Source organism: Gopherus evgoodei, chromosome 14 (genome assembly GCF_007399415.2).
Source record: "Gopherus evgoodei ecotype Sinaloan lineage chromosome 14, rGopEvg1_v1.p, whole genome shotgun sequence".
NCBI classification, from domain to species: Eukaryota; Metazoa; Chordata; order Testudines; family Testudinidae; genus Gopherus; species Gopherus evgoodei.
The window spans coordinates 23,655,683-23,668,971 of NC_044335.1; the positions used below are offsets into that span (position 1 = coordinate 23,655,683).

A 13,289-nucleotide genomic window follows, 5' to 3' on the forward strand; every position below is an offset into this window, starting at 1 on the left:
TAATGGGCAAGAGAGACCCCTGCTGGACTGCTACATTATAATTCCTGCTTCTAGAATACGTCATTTAATAAAACAGCATCACAAAAAAGTAAAAAAATCTTCTTTTATTTGAAGAATTCTAAAAAACATTCTGTAATACAACTCTCAAATTCCAAGAGGTTGATCATGTTTTTCATCTGAAATATTTATCTTTTGTATTCATCTTTTTGCTCAATTCCTCATAGAATGGATGCATAGTCCCATATGCTGTGCAGGCAACATCAGACATGGATCTGCCGAAAGCTTCCATGTTACAGTGTTTTGACAAGGCCAGCTGCTGCTCTAGAGACACAGAACAGCTCCCACTCTTGACTGTTCAAGAACAACTTGCTACCCAAGGCACTAAATGCTCTGTGCTACGCTCCAGCCTGCAGTCTGTGGTGAGTTTACTGTGCAGGGTAGCAACTATTCCCTTGCTTGGCATGCAGTCACTTTAATCTTGGGTGTGTGGTCAAAGTCTCTCTGCTATGCCAGGTCACAGGGATTGCCCACACTAGCCGCCAGTACTTTGGCGGGTGCTAGAGCTTCAGTTGTCCTTGGAGCCTGTTTTGGAAGGCGAATGGGGACATAGACATTTGAGGCACAGTGCTCCTTGAGGTATTCGCCCCCTTTTTCTTCATAATCTTTTCTGGTTATCCAGCCTTCTTCATGGTTCACATATTCCAGTGCCCAATCCCTAGCTCCATACCAAGCATCCAGAATGGGATTGGAAGCAAGGTGAACCTACACAGCAGAAAGCATAAAGAAGAGGTCTGTCAATGTAGGTGAACCCTGAAAACAAGGGAGACTCTGGGAGAGAGTATCTCCTTAACTTACTTCACAAAATCGAATCTACATACTGCAATATTCCATACATTACATTTAAGAGTTTGAGCCAATCCCACTCAATGCCCTGGAAGTCATGGGGGGGGGGGTGTCAAAGTATTGTTCTTTGGCTCGTGAAGACAAATCCCCAGTGGGTTTGATGGTACATGAAAAATCCCACCACAGGGTTCAGAAGAAGTGGAAGGCCAAGATTAGAACAGTAGTGGTGGGATAGCACAGATTAAGTGCATTGGCAGAACGGTCTGGCAACCTAGGACTAGAACAGCAGAGAGGAACTGCAGATTAACAGGCAGGAGTGCTGTACTGGAGAAGCTTGCACTGTATCACATTCCACTGGCATTGCCCTTTTCTAGGAGACTCCCAGCACTATCACTGATTCAAGAGATATCAACGTTAAAATGAAGAATTTATGGCAGGGGCTTCTACAGTGTAGACCACATCTTACTGGGAAGATCATCGTTCTGACACCTCCCTTCCCATATATGATCACATAACATCCATGCGGCAACTACAATAATTGCTTAATAAGGAAATACTTATAGGGTGCTTAGTTTTTTTACTTGGTGGTTTTTTGTTTTGTTTTTTGAGTCAGCAGTAGGAAACCAGAGACGTCAGCATAATGTAACCAGTCACAGTTCCAGAACACAGTTTAAGAACTGCCAACTTATTCTACCTCACTTATTGGCTACAGTGATCCTGCATTTAATATGCTCAAATAGCTGGGAACCTACTTGCTTGTGTTCCAAGCACTTAACTCTCACTCCCTGAAAGTCAACATCCAGCTGTATGGCGCTACAGTGCAGCTGGGAATAGCAATGCAAGCATGTTGGAGGTAGTGCACTAACAGGGATCGTCACCACATTTGGAGGGCTGGGGGGTAGGCCAGATGGGAACACAGGGACAAGGGAGGTTGCTGGGAAGAAAAAAGGAAAGGAAGAGACTATATCAAGAGAACAGAAGTAGGGACACTAAAAGCTGGCACTATGTTGCTGTGAGGAAACTGTCATCCCCAAATTCACCATCAGCTGCGTACAGCAGAACTACACGGAGCACAGCAGCAAAGAAGGGGATTACGTGGTTAGAAGAAAGCCACCCAAAGATGGTTAACATACAGAAAAATAGTGAGTGGCATTCAACAGTAACCCTTTTACAACTGCCAAAAACATGGCTGCATCCATGTTTCTGCACTGGTCAGTCATATGAAGGCCAGTGCTATGTAAAGTCATCCAATTGCAAAGCAACAGATATTAAACTAATAGACTATGATTACATCAGTCATTTTATACTGTCTATAGGCCAGTCTATTTAAAAAGTAATGGCAGATTGTGGGAAAAGCTGTGCAAGTTGTTTTGAGATGGGTAGAAAGGACCTTGCAAGTGTCATTACAAAAACATACAGGAGACTTGGATTTCATCTCACACTCCTCCTACGCATACCTTGCTGATTTTTTAATGGAATACACTGTGAGCTTGTGCATTTTCACAGCCAATACCACACCTGAAAAGACGACTGGAATGGCCTCATTTCAAGTAGCTCCTTCTGGATTCTGGCTTTCAGTCCAGGGTACATTGTATTTCCACCAGTGAGGAAGACATTCTGGACAAGTAAAGCCTGTTGCTCCTTTGGATACCTGCACGAAGAAAACCAGTGCTTCAACTTTGGGAGCATCTCACTGCAATGAGTGAATAGCTATAGAGAAGAATACTGCCACCTCAACATCAAGCAAGATTTCTTCAGACATATGCAGACAGTCCTTGCCTTCATGAATACCACACCCGGTGCTCATATTTGTTTTCCTGTCAACAGCCGGAAGTTCGCTGAGGTGGCAGACGATGTTATTAAAACAGTTCCTGTGCTGGCTCCCACGTTATAATCAGAATCCTAAATTACCAGAATTCTGTTTATAGTGATTTCAATCCACAGTCCTTTATGTAGGGCTAGAGCTTTTCTCATATTAGATTATTTTTCTGATCCTACATTTGTGGGGTGACTCAATGCTGATAAAAATAAATGAATTAGGGCTCTGGGTAGGGTTGGGCAACTAATTAGTGTCCCTCTACACCAGTGGTTCCCAAACTTGTTCTGCTGCTTGTGCAGGGAAAGACCCCAGCGGGCCGGGCTGGTTTGTTTACCTGCCGCGTCTGCAGGTTTGGCCGATCACGGCTCCCGGTGGCCGCGGTTCGCTGCTCCAGACCAATGGGAGCTGCTGGAAGCGGTGGCCAGTATGTCCCTCAGCCCGCGCCGCTTCCAGCGGCTCCCATTGGCCTGGAGCAGAGAACCGCAGCCACCGGGAGCCGTGATCAGCCAAACCTGCAGACGCGGCAGGTAAACCGGCCCGGCCCGGCCCACCAGGGGCTTTCCCTGCACAAGCAGTGGAACAAGTTTGGGAACCACTGCTCTACACAGATTTGCAAGCCGCTTGGCTATTCTAATCCTGACCCACTCCAGGTTGTAGTGTCATGATTCAGATTCCTACAAGGGGCTATTGCTGGCATCTGTATCTACTTAGGCTAGCACAGGATTGTTACTCGGTCACTAACAATTCAATCCTGAACTCAATGGCCACATGGAGCACTGTGGATCAACTAAGGCCGGCAAAAGAAGAGAGGATTTGAATACCTGTGCTATCAAGCAAGCAGCTGTTTTGACCCAAACGGTGAGAGCTGAAATTCAGAACTAAGATGAGGATTTTCAGAGGAATTTAAGGGATTTAGATTCCCAGACCAAAGTGAGTTTTAGTGGGATTGGGCCCTTAATCTGTTTTCAGTTTAGCCTATGGGAATTAATTCCATTTCGGCAAACAAACCCCACAGGAAGCCAAGCAGTTTTGCTAACTCACCTGTCCAGGACATACTGCATGGTTTCTGCTATGCCCGCCTGCTCTTCTCCTATCAGAGAGGGTTGGAAGAGAATTTCCGGAACCCTGATTCTCTCCGTACCAAGGAAAAGCTGGTGGTACTCTGCCAGGTTAAACACGGGCTTTAAATACAAGACATTAAATATTACCTATCTTTTCCCACTATGTTTTCCCCTCCTTCAGAGTATGCCTCCCTACCTACTATGTTGCGGGACCTGATTACAAAACAGCAGTGCCCTGACAGTTCACACACAGTTTAACTTGGTAGCATAGATAGAACTAACTCATGTTTTACCTGTGTTCCTACAGTGCAACAGGGCTTGAGCCTTGCAGGTCTGTAGAACATATTCAATATGGTTGAATCACTGTTCCATTCTATCTACATTGTAAGGCCAAAGTTTGTTTTAATCATGTTGGGGGACTACAGTGTCAGAGTCATAGAATTTAAGCCCTGAAGAGACAACCAGATGATTTATTCTGATCTTCTGTACATCACAGGCCACCAGTAGCACCCAGCACAGGCACACAAAAACCAACAACTGAAATTACACCAAGATATTACAGCCCTCAGAAGACTAAAGTATTATGTGCCACAGGCAGAGAACAGGATGTATTGAGGTGCACCAAATTTGAGGTTTCTGCAATGGCAGGGAATTAAGTGACGTATACTCCGATTATCCTGGCAAGAGACCTGCATCCCAGGCTGAAGGTGGCAACCGCACCTTGCCTGCCCCCCAACAGATCATACATAACAATCCATTAAACTTGGACCACATGAACAAGAACTAGCCAGCCAAGCACCTGAGAAAGAATGCTCAGTACCATCTGAGAGCACTGGTCGTCCCCATCCAGTGCCCCAGCTATGGCCATCTCTGATGCTTCAGAGGAAGGAGACAAAAAGAATCCAGGTTACATTGTGGGGGAGGAAATCCCTTCCTGACCTTTGAAGATGGCTGGCTGAAGCCATGAGATTTTAGGGACAGACAAACCAGAAGGGACCATCAGGCAACATCCGTGTTGTAATCCATAATCACTATATAGTTTGTTTTCCTGTGTCCTATTTTCCCAGCAGATTGCTGCTTAAATAGATTACAAAGGCACCAGCTACACAGGGCAGAGGTCTGACAACCATGCTTTCAGTACAGTTCTGGGCAAGCCAGGTTGTAACATGGTTTGGCCAGCCAGCGTGGGAAGGGCCAAATCATGTTATAAAGCCAGGCTTCAGCCCAAACAGGCTGCATCTATACTGGACGTTTTTCTTACTGTTGTTACAATTTGAGCTCAAAGGCAGTAATGGTTGCTCACACTTTTAAGCCACCGTTTCACATAGGTCTGCCCTAAGCAAGGTTAGAAGTCATATTACTTTGTTAAAACTTCCACTGGGGCCTCGTCTATACTAGTGCTCTCACTGTTGCTACCAGCAGTGGCAGCAGTGGCAGCACCAGTCAAATGAAAGAACAAGGCTAATGCAGACAAGATCCTAATAGAGACATAGGCTGGAGCTGCGGTCTAGCCTGTTCGGACTGGGTTTATCCCCATCCATGCTACCGAGCCAGATTCTATTGTAAAAGTCAGCTAAGCAAGATTGTTTGCCCTTTTTAGATATGGCCAAAGTCACTGGTAACAGAGCCGTGTTAGTAGAGCTTTAGCGCTGTTTGCCTCGCCAACATCAACAGGGACCTTTTTCTGATGAAGCTGCCAACAGAACTGTGCTATAGACCAGCACCTGACATAGGGTAACAGCCTGTCAGCAGTATTTTCTATTAAAATTTCTCAGGGAAAAAAAATAAATAAATCCCTGCCTATGTTGTGGAGGGAAACAATGTCAGAACTCTACTAGCAAAAGCTACACTGACATACTGCAGTAGCTAACATGTTTGTGTTTCTAGCGTGGACAGGGTTAAACTGGTAGCAAGAAGCCCAGTCAGCTACAATGCTAGCAGCCAAGTCTTGCTTGCTTGAAGGACATCTTCATAAAGAATGAAATTAAAGCATCTGTGCAATGTATCAAGCTGATCGCAAGAGGACAACCATCAATTCTATTTTTCAAACATTTAATATTTCTTTCTAATGAACCATTGTTTAAAAGAGATTCTCACAAGCTGTAAAACATTTCTCCTCGCTAATGTTCATCTTGTTAATGGAGTAAAAAAAGATCAGAGTCTTTTCATTTAGCTTCTTGGCTGCACACCAGTCTCAAATCAGTCAGCTGAAACATGCAAAGTTCTAGTATGCCTCTATTATTTAATTGTGGCTGCAGAGGCAAACAGTAAGTTTCAAAGTATGATTACACTTTTTAAGTAAGTATAGGCAGCTACATTAGCTAGGACAAAAAATCACAAGGGCCATCAATCCTCATGCACCAGAATATAACTGATCAACTGTGGTTGGGAAGAAGTTTCCTCCATAGTCTAACGTTCCAGGGGACGAGGAACCTCTCTCTAATGCATCCAGCATTGGCTGCTATTGAGCTAGGATAGTAGACCCACTGGACAATTGGTCTCGACTGGTAGGGCAATCCCTGTGAAGCGAGGAAAGACTATAAAGAGGCAAACCTCCACTGTGGTAACTGGCTTCTCAACTTCAGGCTGTTCCTCAGCAAACAAAGGCTCAAACTCATGAATGCTTTCCACATCCTCTAGGGACTGTTCACTGCCCAAAGGGTCCAGGTCCAGGGTCTGGGAAAAGGAAACCAAGAGGATCAGTTATTTCACTCACCTTAGCTCTGATAACAGTCTATAACAGGCTGGGATTCTGATGAAACAATGGCCTGTTAGCCTGATCCTGCCCTGCTGCCTGAAACCTCATCTCTGCAATATGCTTATACAAACATTAACAATTCTTAGGCACTGAAGAGAAACCCAAACCAGGGAACAATTATATATTTATATGTATATAGACACACACAAAATTCCACAAAGCCCTTTAACCCCTGATCAAGATGCCAACTCACACATTAAGCCTCCTATTCAGCAGACTGACCATCCATCCCCCTGAATTAGCTTTGTTAGAAGAAAGGGTCTCTGCTATCCAAAGTCTACACTAAATCTTATTAAAATAGATTTTTAAGACCAGTTAAAAGAACTGGAAATGCACCAGATTTTAACTGCTCTATAATTACCACAGTTCCTCACCTTGTTTGTGTGGGTCTGGAAAATAAACACTTACTGGCTACATAGCTGCCACATGAGTCTTGGAGTTGCCTAGTTTCAGACAAGCAACAGTCTAGGTGTGTTGTGCCAAAAAGGCCACAAGGACATTCTGTTAGACGTAGGGATGGTCATGGCTTCAAAGTTCTTTGCTGAGCAATGATACCATTAGCCGTGATCCTAGAGTACTCTTGAGAACTGGGAAAGATTTTTATGGTAACTTTTTAAATTATCGTATTTACTTCTACAACAAACAGTAATTTGGGTTTGGGGTTTGTTGCAGAGGACTTGGCTTTGCCTGTTGCACACCAAACAGGCTATTTTGAAACACTGAGCAAACAACGGGAAAAAAAAGTTATGTTTTAAATGCTCTGAGTATGTTAACAAACCCCCTCATTCCCTTTTTAAAATGGGAAGAGAGGAATTTAAAAAAAAACCCAAAACCTCTCACTCAAAAGTCTTAAATGACATCCCACGGTTTTGGGAAGAGTTAATTTTAGATGGATGCTGTTAGCTGAAGGTCTGTTAAATATTTAGGCTTCTTTTAAAAGACAAGATAAGACAAATACCCAAGAGGGAAGAAAGTAGCAAAAGATAGGAAAATGTGGGCCAGTTGCCGGATGGCCACAGCACAGCACAGCACAGCACATGGTACACAATGTAATTAACGATTCTTGAATCCTGGCTTTTATTCTCTTAGGACAGGCAGGCTCTCCATTTCGATCTTTCTGAGCAGATTTTGGGGGCAATTCCCCTCCCCCACCCCCCACGCCTTCTGAAACAGGGTATCACAGGAGTCTATTTTATCATCTTTCCTGGTCAATGAGCACCACTGTTGGCAGGATTAATGAAGGAACATGGGACTGAAGCATTCAGTATGGCAATGACACTCATCTCTACATCTCCATCGTGTCTGACCTGTGCGGTATACTAAAGAAATAACCAACTTTCTCAAATTTGGAGCTCAGATGAGGGCTGGCCAGCTGAGACTCAGTCTGGACAAGAGTGAGTATATTAGTGGGTTAGGGAAAAAGTCAGCCAGGGGAATCAGTGAAGCTTCTATCAGCACCCCTAACTGAGGAAGTGCAGTCACCAGGTGTGTCATCTTTATATTAGTAGATCCTGGGTTGGTCTTGGGTGGGCAGGTAACAATGACAGTCAAGATCACTTTTTCACCCGTACATGGTGAGAAGAGTGAGGGACTGATGCAGGGACTGTGCCACAAATTTTCCATGCCTTGATCACCTCAACATCTGATTGCTGCAACATACTCTAATTGGGACTCCATCATGAAACCACTCCCAAATTAAAGCTTGTGTAGAAGGTGGCAGGCCAGTTACTTGGAGTCTCACACCAGGGTTCTGGGATCTGCAAGGGCTGCCAATTAGTTTCTGGGTAGAATTCAAGTTGTTAGTTTCAATCTGTACAGTCCTAAAGAGTTTGGTCACTTGGGTCTACTTTTGTGCTCGTGCCATGCTGCCACAGTAGAGATCAGCAAGGTGCTTGAGATGGAGCACCTTCAGTACCAATAAGGAGTTGGAACAAGGTGCTCTCCATAACAACCCCTCAACTTTTGGAACTTGGTCCACCCTCTGGTCCAAAATACCCCAGATTTGTTAACTTTCCTGGCATGGTGTAAGACCCAACAATTTAGGTATGGTTGGAGGGGCCTGATTCTTATTATGTCTGTTGATGTGCATTTATCTGTGAAAGGGATGAGCAGTCCATGTTGATATTAATTATGTGAAGATACCCAGAACATAGGATGGACACTTTTACTCATATTTCATAAATCTAACAATACATTGTTCCTAGTTTTTTATGGGCAGGGTTCGGCCGAGTGCTGTGCCTGGAGTACAAAGGAGGAGGGGAGAAGGTGGTGCTAGGTGCTGCAAATGGGGATACATTGTATAACGATACTAAGTTATAGGTGCTGCTTAGAGTATGTTTGAAAAGAAGGAAAGGAAAACATTCATCCCCTCTGACTGCTCTTGCCCGAATCCCAATGAAGATACTTTCTCCTTCCCCCACCCTCCTAATCAGCTCTGAGAGGAACCAGGGAAGCATGTTCATCCCAGATAATTGTACAGTTTAACTAAGTGTCAGGATTGCTGATCTGATTTTTATACTGGAATATAAACTAAACAGACTCCTAAGAGATGTGTGAGGATACTGGGTGCTGAACATAGCAAGAGTTGTGAATTTCAGGCAAAACCACAAAGCCAGCTCCAGACCTACCCGTAGCCAGGTGGGAAGAGGGGTGGCAGTGGGGCAGGGCAGCAGTAGTCAAATCAATAGGGAGTTGCAAGATGCTAAAGGGAAGAGCTGTTCAGTCACAAGAATAGTCTAGAGAATGGAGACACTCTCAGGATATGCATTTTTGACTGCATTACATGTAGTAACAGAAGTAACCTGGCTTCAATGCCGTACCTCTGGTTTGCTATCCACAACATCCACTTCAATGCTGACTTCTGCCTGTAGGATCTTCTGCTTGGTTTGTTCAATGGCCAGACTCAGCTTGTGGATGTATGACTGCAGTTCCTCTGCGGAGTCCATGTTCAGTTCAACCAAAGCTTTGTGAAACTGATCCCTCTGACCATCTTCTAGCAGTTCCTGCAGAGAGATCCCCCCAATAAGTAAGTAATGGTTGCCAACAGTGCAGGACAGTTAGAAGTGCAGTGAAAGGCACTGGACGTTTCCCCTTGCTGCTGTAAATAAACACACAATTCCATGCTGTGATGCAGACTTGTTGCCTGAACAGGGTAACTGCTAAGTCTTCAATGTGCTGTATGTGAAACAGTGCCAGAAACATTCCCAGGTTATTAGGGCTCTGAGAGCAGTAACCTCCACCCTCAAACACATCTTCCATAACTACCTGCACATAGAGCAACCTGTCCAGCCTCTCTTGGTCAAGCTGCAGTTTCTCCTCCCGCCGGCGTGCATTAAGCTCTTGGAGCCTACGTAGCTGCTGCTGCCGCCTCTCCTGCTTCTCCTCCGATGTCAGGGTGCTCCCAAGGAGTTTGCTGGAGAAGGGCAGCTGCATCTTGTGCACATTGCTCTCATAGTACTCAGGAGACCTCCACTTCTGCAGCTCTGTGGGAATATTTTGAAAGCAAATAATCTATTTGCCAGGCTGACACTTTATCTTGTGCGCACCCCGTTCTGCAAGTTCCCACATTAAAGAACATTGTAAGAAGCAGCAATCTAGTTTGGGACCCTTCCTTACTGCCTAGCCAACCATCATTCCCTGTAGCTGCCCCCTCAAAGTAGCACCTACTGAATGCAAGAGTATTAGATTGCATACTCAGATCAACTGTCTTCCAGTCTGTCTCACTGCATCCTGATTGCTAGAATGCAAAAAGCATGAAATAGAGAAGTGGTGAACAGGGCCCTAATTCATTCTTAAAGCCCTTCTGCCCAGGTTGCATGTCTCCCTGCATTTCCACAGTCCCTTGCAGACTCTTTTAGTGTGCAGGATTTTTTTCTTGAAGTAGTATTTTTTAAAAACACAAATATAAATAAAATTATTCTGGAAAGTACCCATTCTTTGAATGTATCCTTCTTTGAAAGCTGTCTAGAGTGATTTCTAGCTTAGCTACTACATTTTAGGGCCCCTTTGCACGATGGTGTGTATCAGTCTATCAGATTCATTCTCTGAAATGCTAGTAGCCCTAACCTGATAGAAACGTATTATGGGTACATGAGAAGCAGAGAATGAACCAGATCAGCAACAGAAGTGAAGCTGACCAATCTATTTTCACCCAATGCTAGCAGTAAAGAAATGATAAAAAGTAAAATCTGATTTTAAAATTTACCCATTTGAAATAATCCCAGTTATTAGTAACAGAGAGATTTTAAACTAACAATAAAATGTTTTTAACATAGCACATGAGTTTTATCTTGGTAAACATTACTTTAAATTTTCTCTATTTTATGGACTGTCCTTTATGGACTGCTATGAAACTGTTGTCCCACATGTTCTACAAGCTGGACTAATGGAGAAGAAGCCATGAAGGTTTAACTTTTATATATGAAGACTGTCAGAATCTCAGTAAAAGGAGAATTCTGTTTACCTGACAATGAGGTAGAGGACAAGGTCAAACTTGAATTAAAATTGTGTGGTTATGATTTACATCCAGCCTTACCTTCTATATAATCCTCTGCAATATAGCTGTGTTCATGCAGTATTTCCTCCATGCGGCTGAGAGTGATGGCAGCAAAATGCCCAGGGTATTTCAGCTGCAGAAGACGCTGAAGATACACAGCTGCCTGGCATCCACCAAGATTGATACGTTTGCAGTTTTTAGCATCCAATCTAACACAATGCAAAAAAGGCAGACAAAGGAAACCAGAGAAGTCCAGAACTTCAGAGCATGAAACATCTCTTAAATCACAAGGGAAACAATATTGATTATAAATAAGTAGGCAAATACATAGCAGATCCAATATCTTTGCTACCAACACCACCAACTATAGGCAATATTCAGAAAGCTTTGTAAGTTCCATTTTTGTTTGCAAAAAGCCCCTACTGTCAGCTTGTTTTGGTTTGCTGAGTTTTTGGGATGTCAGAGGTGGGCGAGGGGAGAGAACAGCTATAGAATAGGCTTTACAGAAGGGAAAATATCAAAGATGTTTGGGCACAGAAACTCTGTGCCCACTCAGATCTGGAAATCCCATAGAATCACAAAACTTCTAAAGCGAAGGGGCTCAAAACAGGTACAGTCACATTACTTTCAGCTCCATTAAAAAAAAAGGTGGTGGAAAATACTGGAAAGGGGAAAAATTGATTAAGAAATACTTGAATACAAGAGTCGCAGGAGATTATGAACAGAGCATATAACACAAAATTAACACCATAAGGAAATACTTGGTCACAGTGGATTAGTCTTCCCCCAGTGTACAATCAGCTTGCAGAATCCATGGCCACAGAGGTTCAGAGTCACCTCAGTTAGACCAGTGGCTCTCAATCTTTCCAGACTACTGTACCCCTTTCAAGAGTCTGATTTGTCTTGCGTACTCCAAGTTTAAAACTACTTGCTTACAAAAATCAGACAAAAATACAAAAGTGTCTCAGCACACTATTACTGAAAAATTGCTTACTTTCTCATTTATACCATATAATTATAAAATACATTGATTACAATATTTATATTCCACTTACATTCCAGTATGATACTTGAGCCTGTTTTTCACTTGTGAGCCATGTCTGAAGCTGGAGCCCAGCCACCCGGGGCTGAAACAGGTAACTTAGCTTTGCAGGGCCTTCTATGACATGGTACCCCAGGCAATTTCCCTGCTTGCCACCCCATAGGGCTGGCCCTGACTTACAACCCTCTAAACCCATCCTGTCATCCCCTGGGGGCTGCAACCTCCAGGTTGAGAAACACTGATCTAAAGGAGTTGAGAACCCCCCTGGAAGACCTCTGCATACCCCCAGGGGTATGTGTATCCCTGGTTGAGAAACACAGGGCTACACTATTTTGTGATAAACAATATGTCTAGCTATGCCGGCTAACAGAAGCCCAAATTCTCCTACTTCATGGAGTAACTGACTGCTAGAGAAAGCCCCCTTCCCTGTACAGCATTACACAACTGGCCATGTGCATCATGTGAACAAAGTTTGATTTTCCCTGAAGCATCAAGTATAGACCACAGGACCACTTACTGCAGGAAGGATACAGAAATGCATGGATCAATGGTCTGGTCAGTATGGCAAAGCCCAGGCGAGGGCTTCACAAGTCTGACCCAGTCTTTTTGACTGTCTAAACAATCACAGTAAACACAACATATGTATCTTTTCTACTGTGCCTGGTACTTTACTAGTAGAAAAAGATTATCGTGCACCTTTATTTTAGAAACATGGAGTTATGCACTGTAACAATAAATAAATGCATTGTGTACAAAGAGTATGCTTCACTCCAGCATTCAAGTATATTAGAGCCCAAATCTTGCTACTGGAAGGTTGACCGCACCCATCCTTTCTTGTTTTTAATAGACATTTGAGCCTGCAAAAGAGTTCAGGTCCCAGCATCTGTTTCAAGCAAGACACACAATGAGGGAACGTGGTGTCTCTCCTGCCTGCACTTCTGTATTCAAAATAAGACCGCTGTCCATCACTTTGTAGAAACCAGTGGCCACCTGTGCTACAGCATCACTCACCTGCCCTCTAAGACTGGCAAAATGTGCGTGCACTGATAACCAGAAGACACTATCAGACTGTTGCCAGACCACTCCTGCCTCCTGTTGTGGTGAAAGCTGTACATACTGTCCACTCCATATGAAACCTTTGGTACCTGGTAACATTCAAACAGGAGCTCCGACATCATTTGCCGTGAATACAGAGGATTGCACACTGCTTCTGTTAAAACGATTGGATGGTCAACACAACCCTGTAGCAGAGCCATGGGACAGAGAAGATA

General features: G+C 43.8%; 1 protein-coding gene across 1 annotated transcript; it reads right to left on the minus strand.

Moving 5' to 3' along the window:
- Positions 1-83: 83 nt before the first annotated feature.
- Positions 84-13,289, minus strand: ACTR5 (actin related protein 5). The gene is made up of 8 exons (XM_030533171.1): positions 13,030-13,289; positions 11,016-11,185; positions 9,746-9,963; positions 9,301-9,483; positions 6,277-6,399; positions 3,704-3,843; positions 2,362-2,494; positions 84-762 (listed from the first exon to the last, which is right to left on the minus strand). The coding sequence occupies exons 1-8, from the start codon at positions 13,272-13,274 to the stop codon at positions 505-507; spliced, it is 1,470 nt and encodes a 489-aa protein (XP_030389031.1). The 5' UTR covers positions 13,275-13,289; the 3' UTR covers positions 84-504.

Excerpts from the sequence above, each read along its gene's own strand:
- ACTR5 (XM_030533171.1), bottom strand. The coding sequence starts at position 13,274 with ATGGCTCTGCTACAGGGTTGTGTTGACCATCCAATCGTTTTAACAGAA. Across the intron at positions 3,844-6,276 it reads AGCCAGTTACCACAGTGGAG|CCCGTGTTTAACCTGGCAGA; the intron begins GTTTGCCTCTTT and ends TTGTATTTAAAG. Across the intron at positions 763-2,361 it reads CATTCCAGTCGTCTTTTCAG|GTTCACCTTGCTTCCAATCC; the intron begins GTGTGGTATTGG and ends TCTGCTGTGTAG.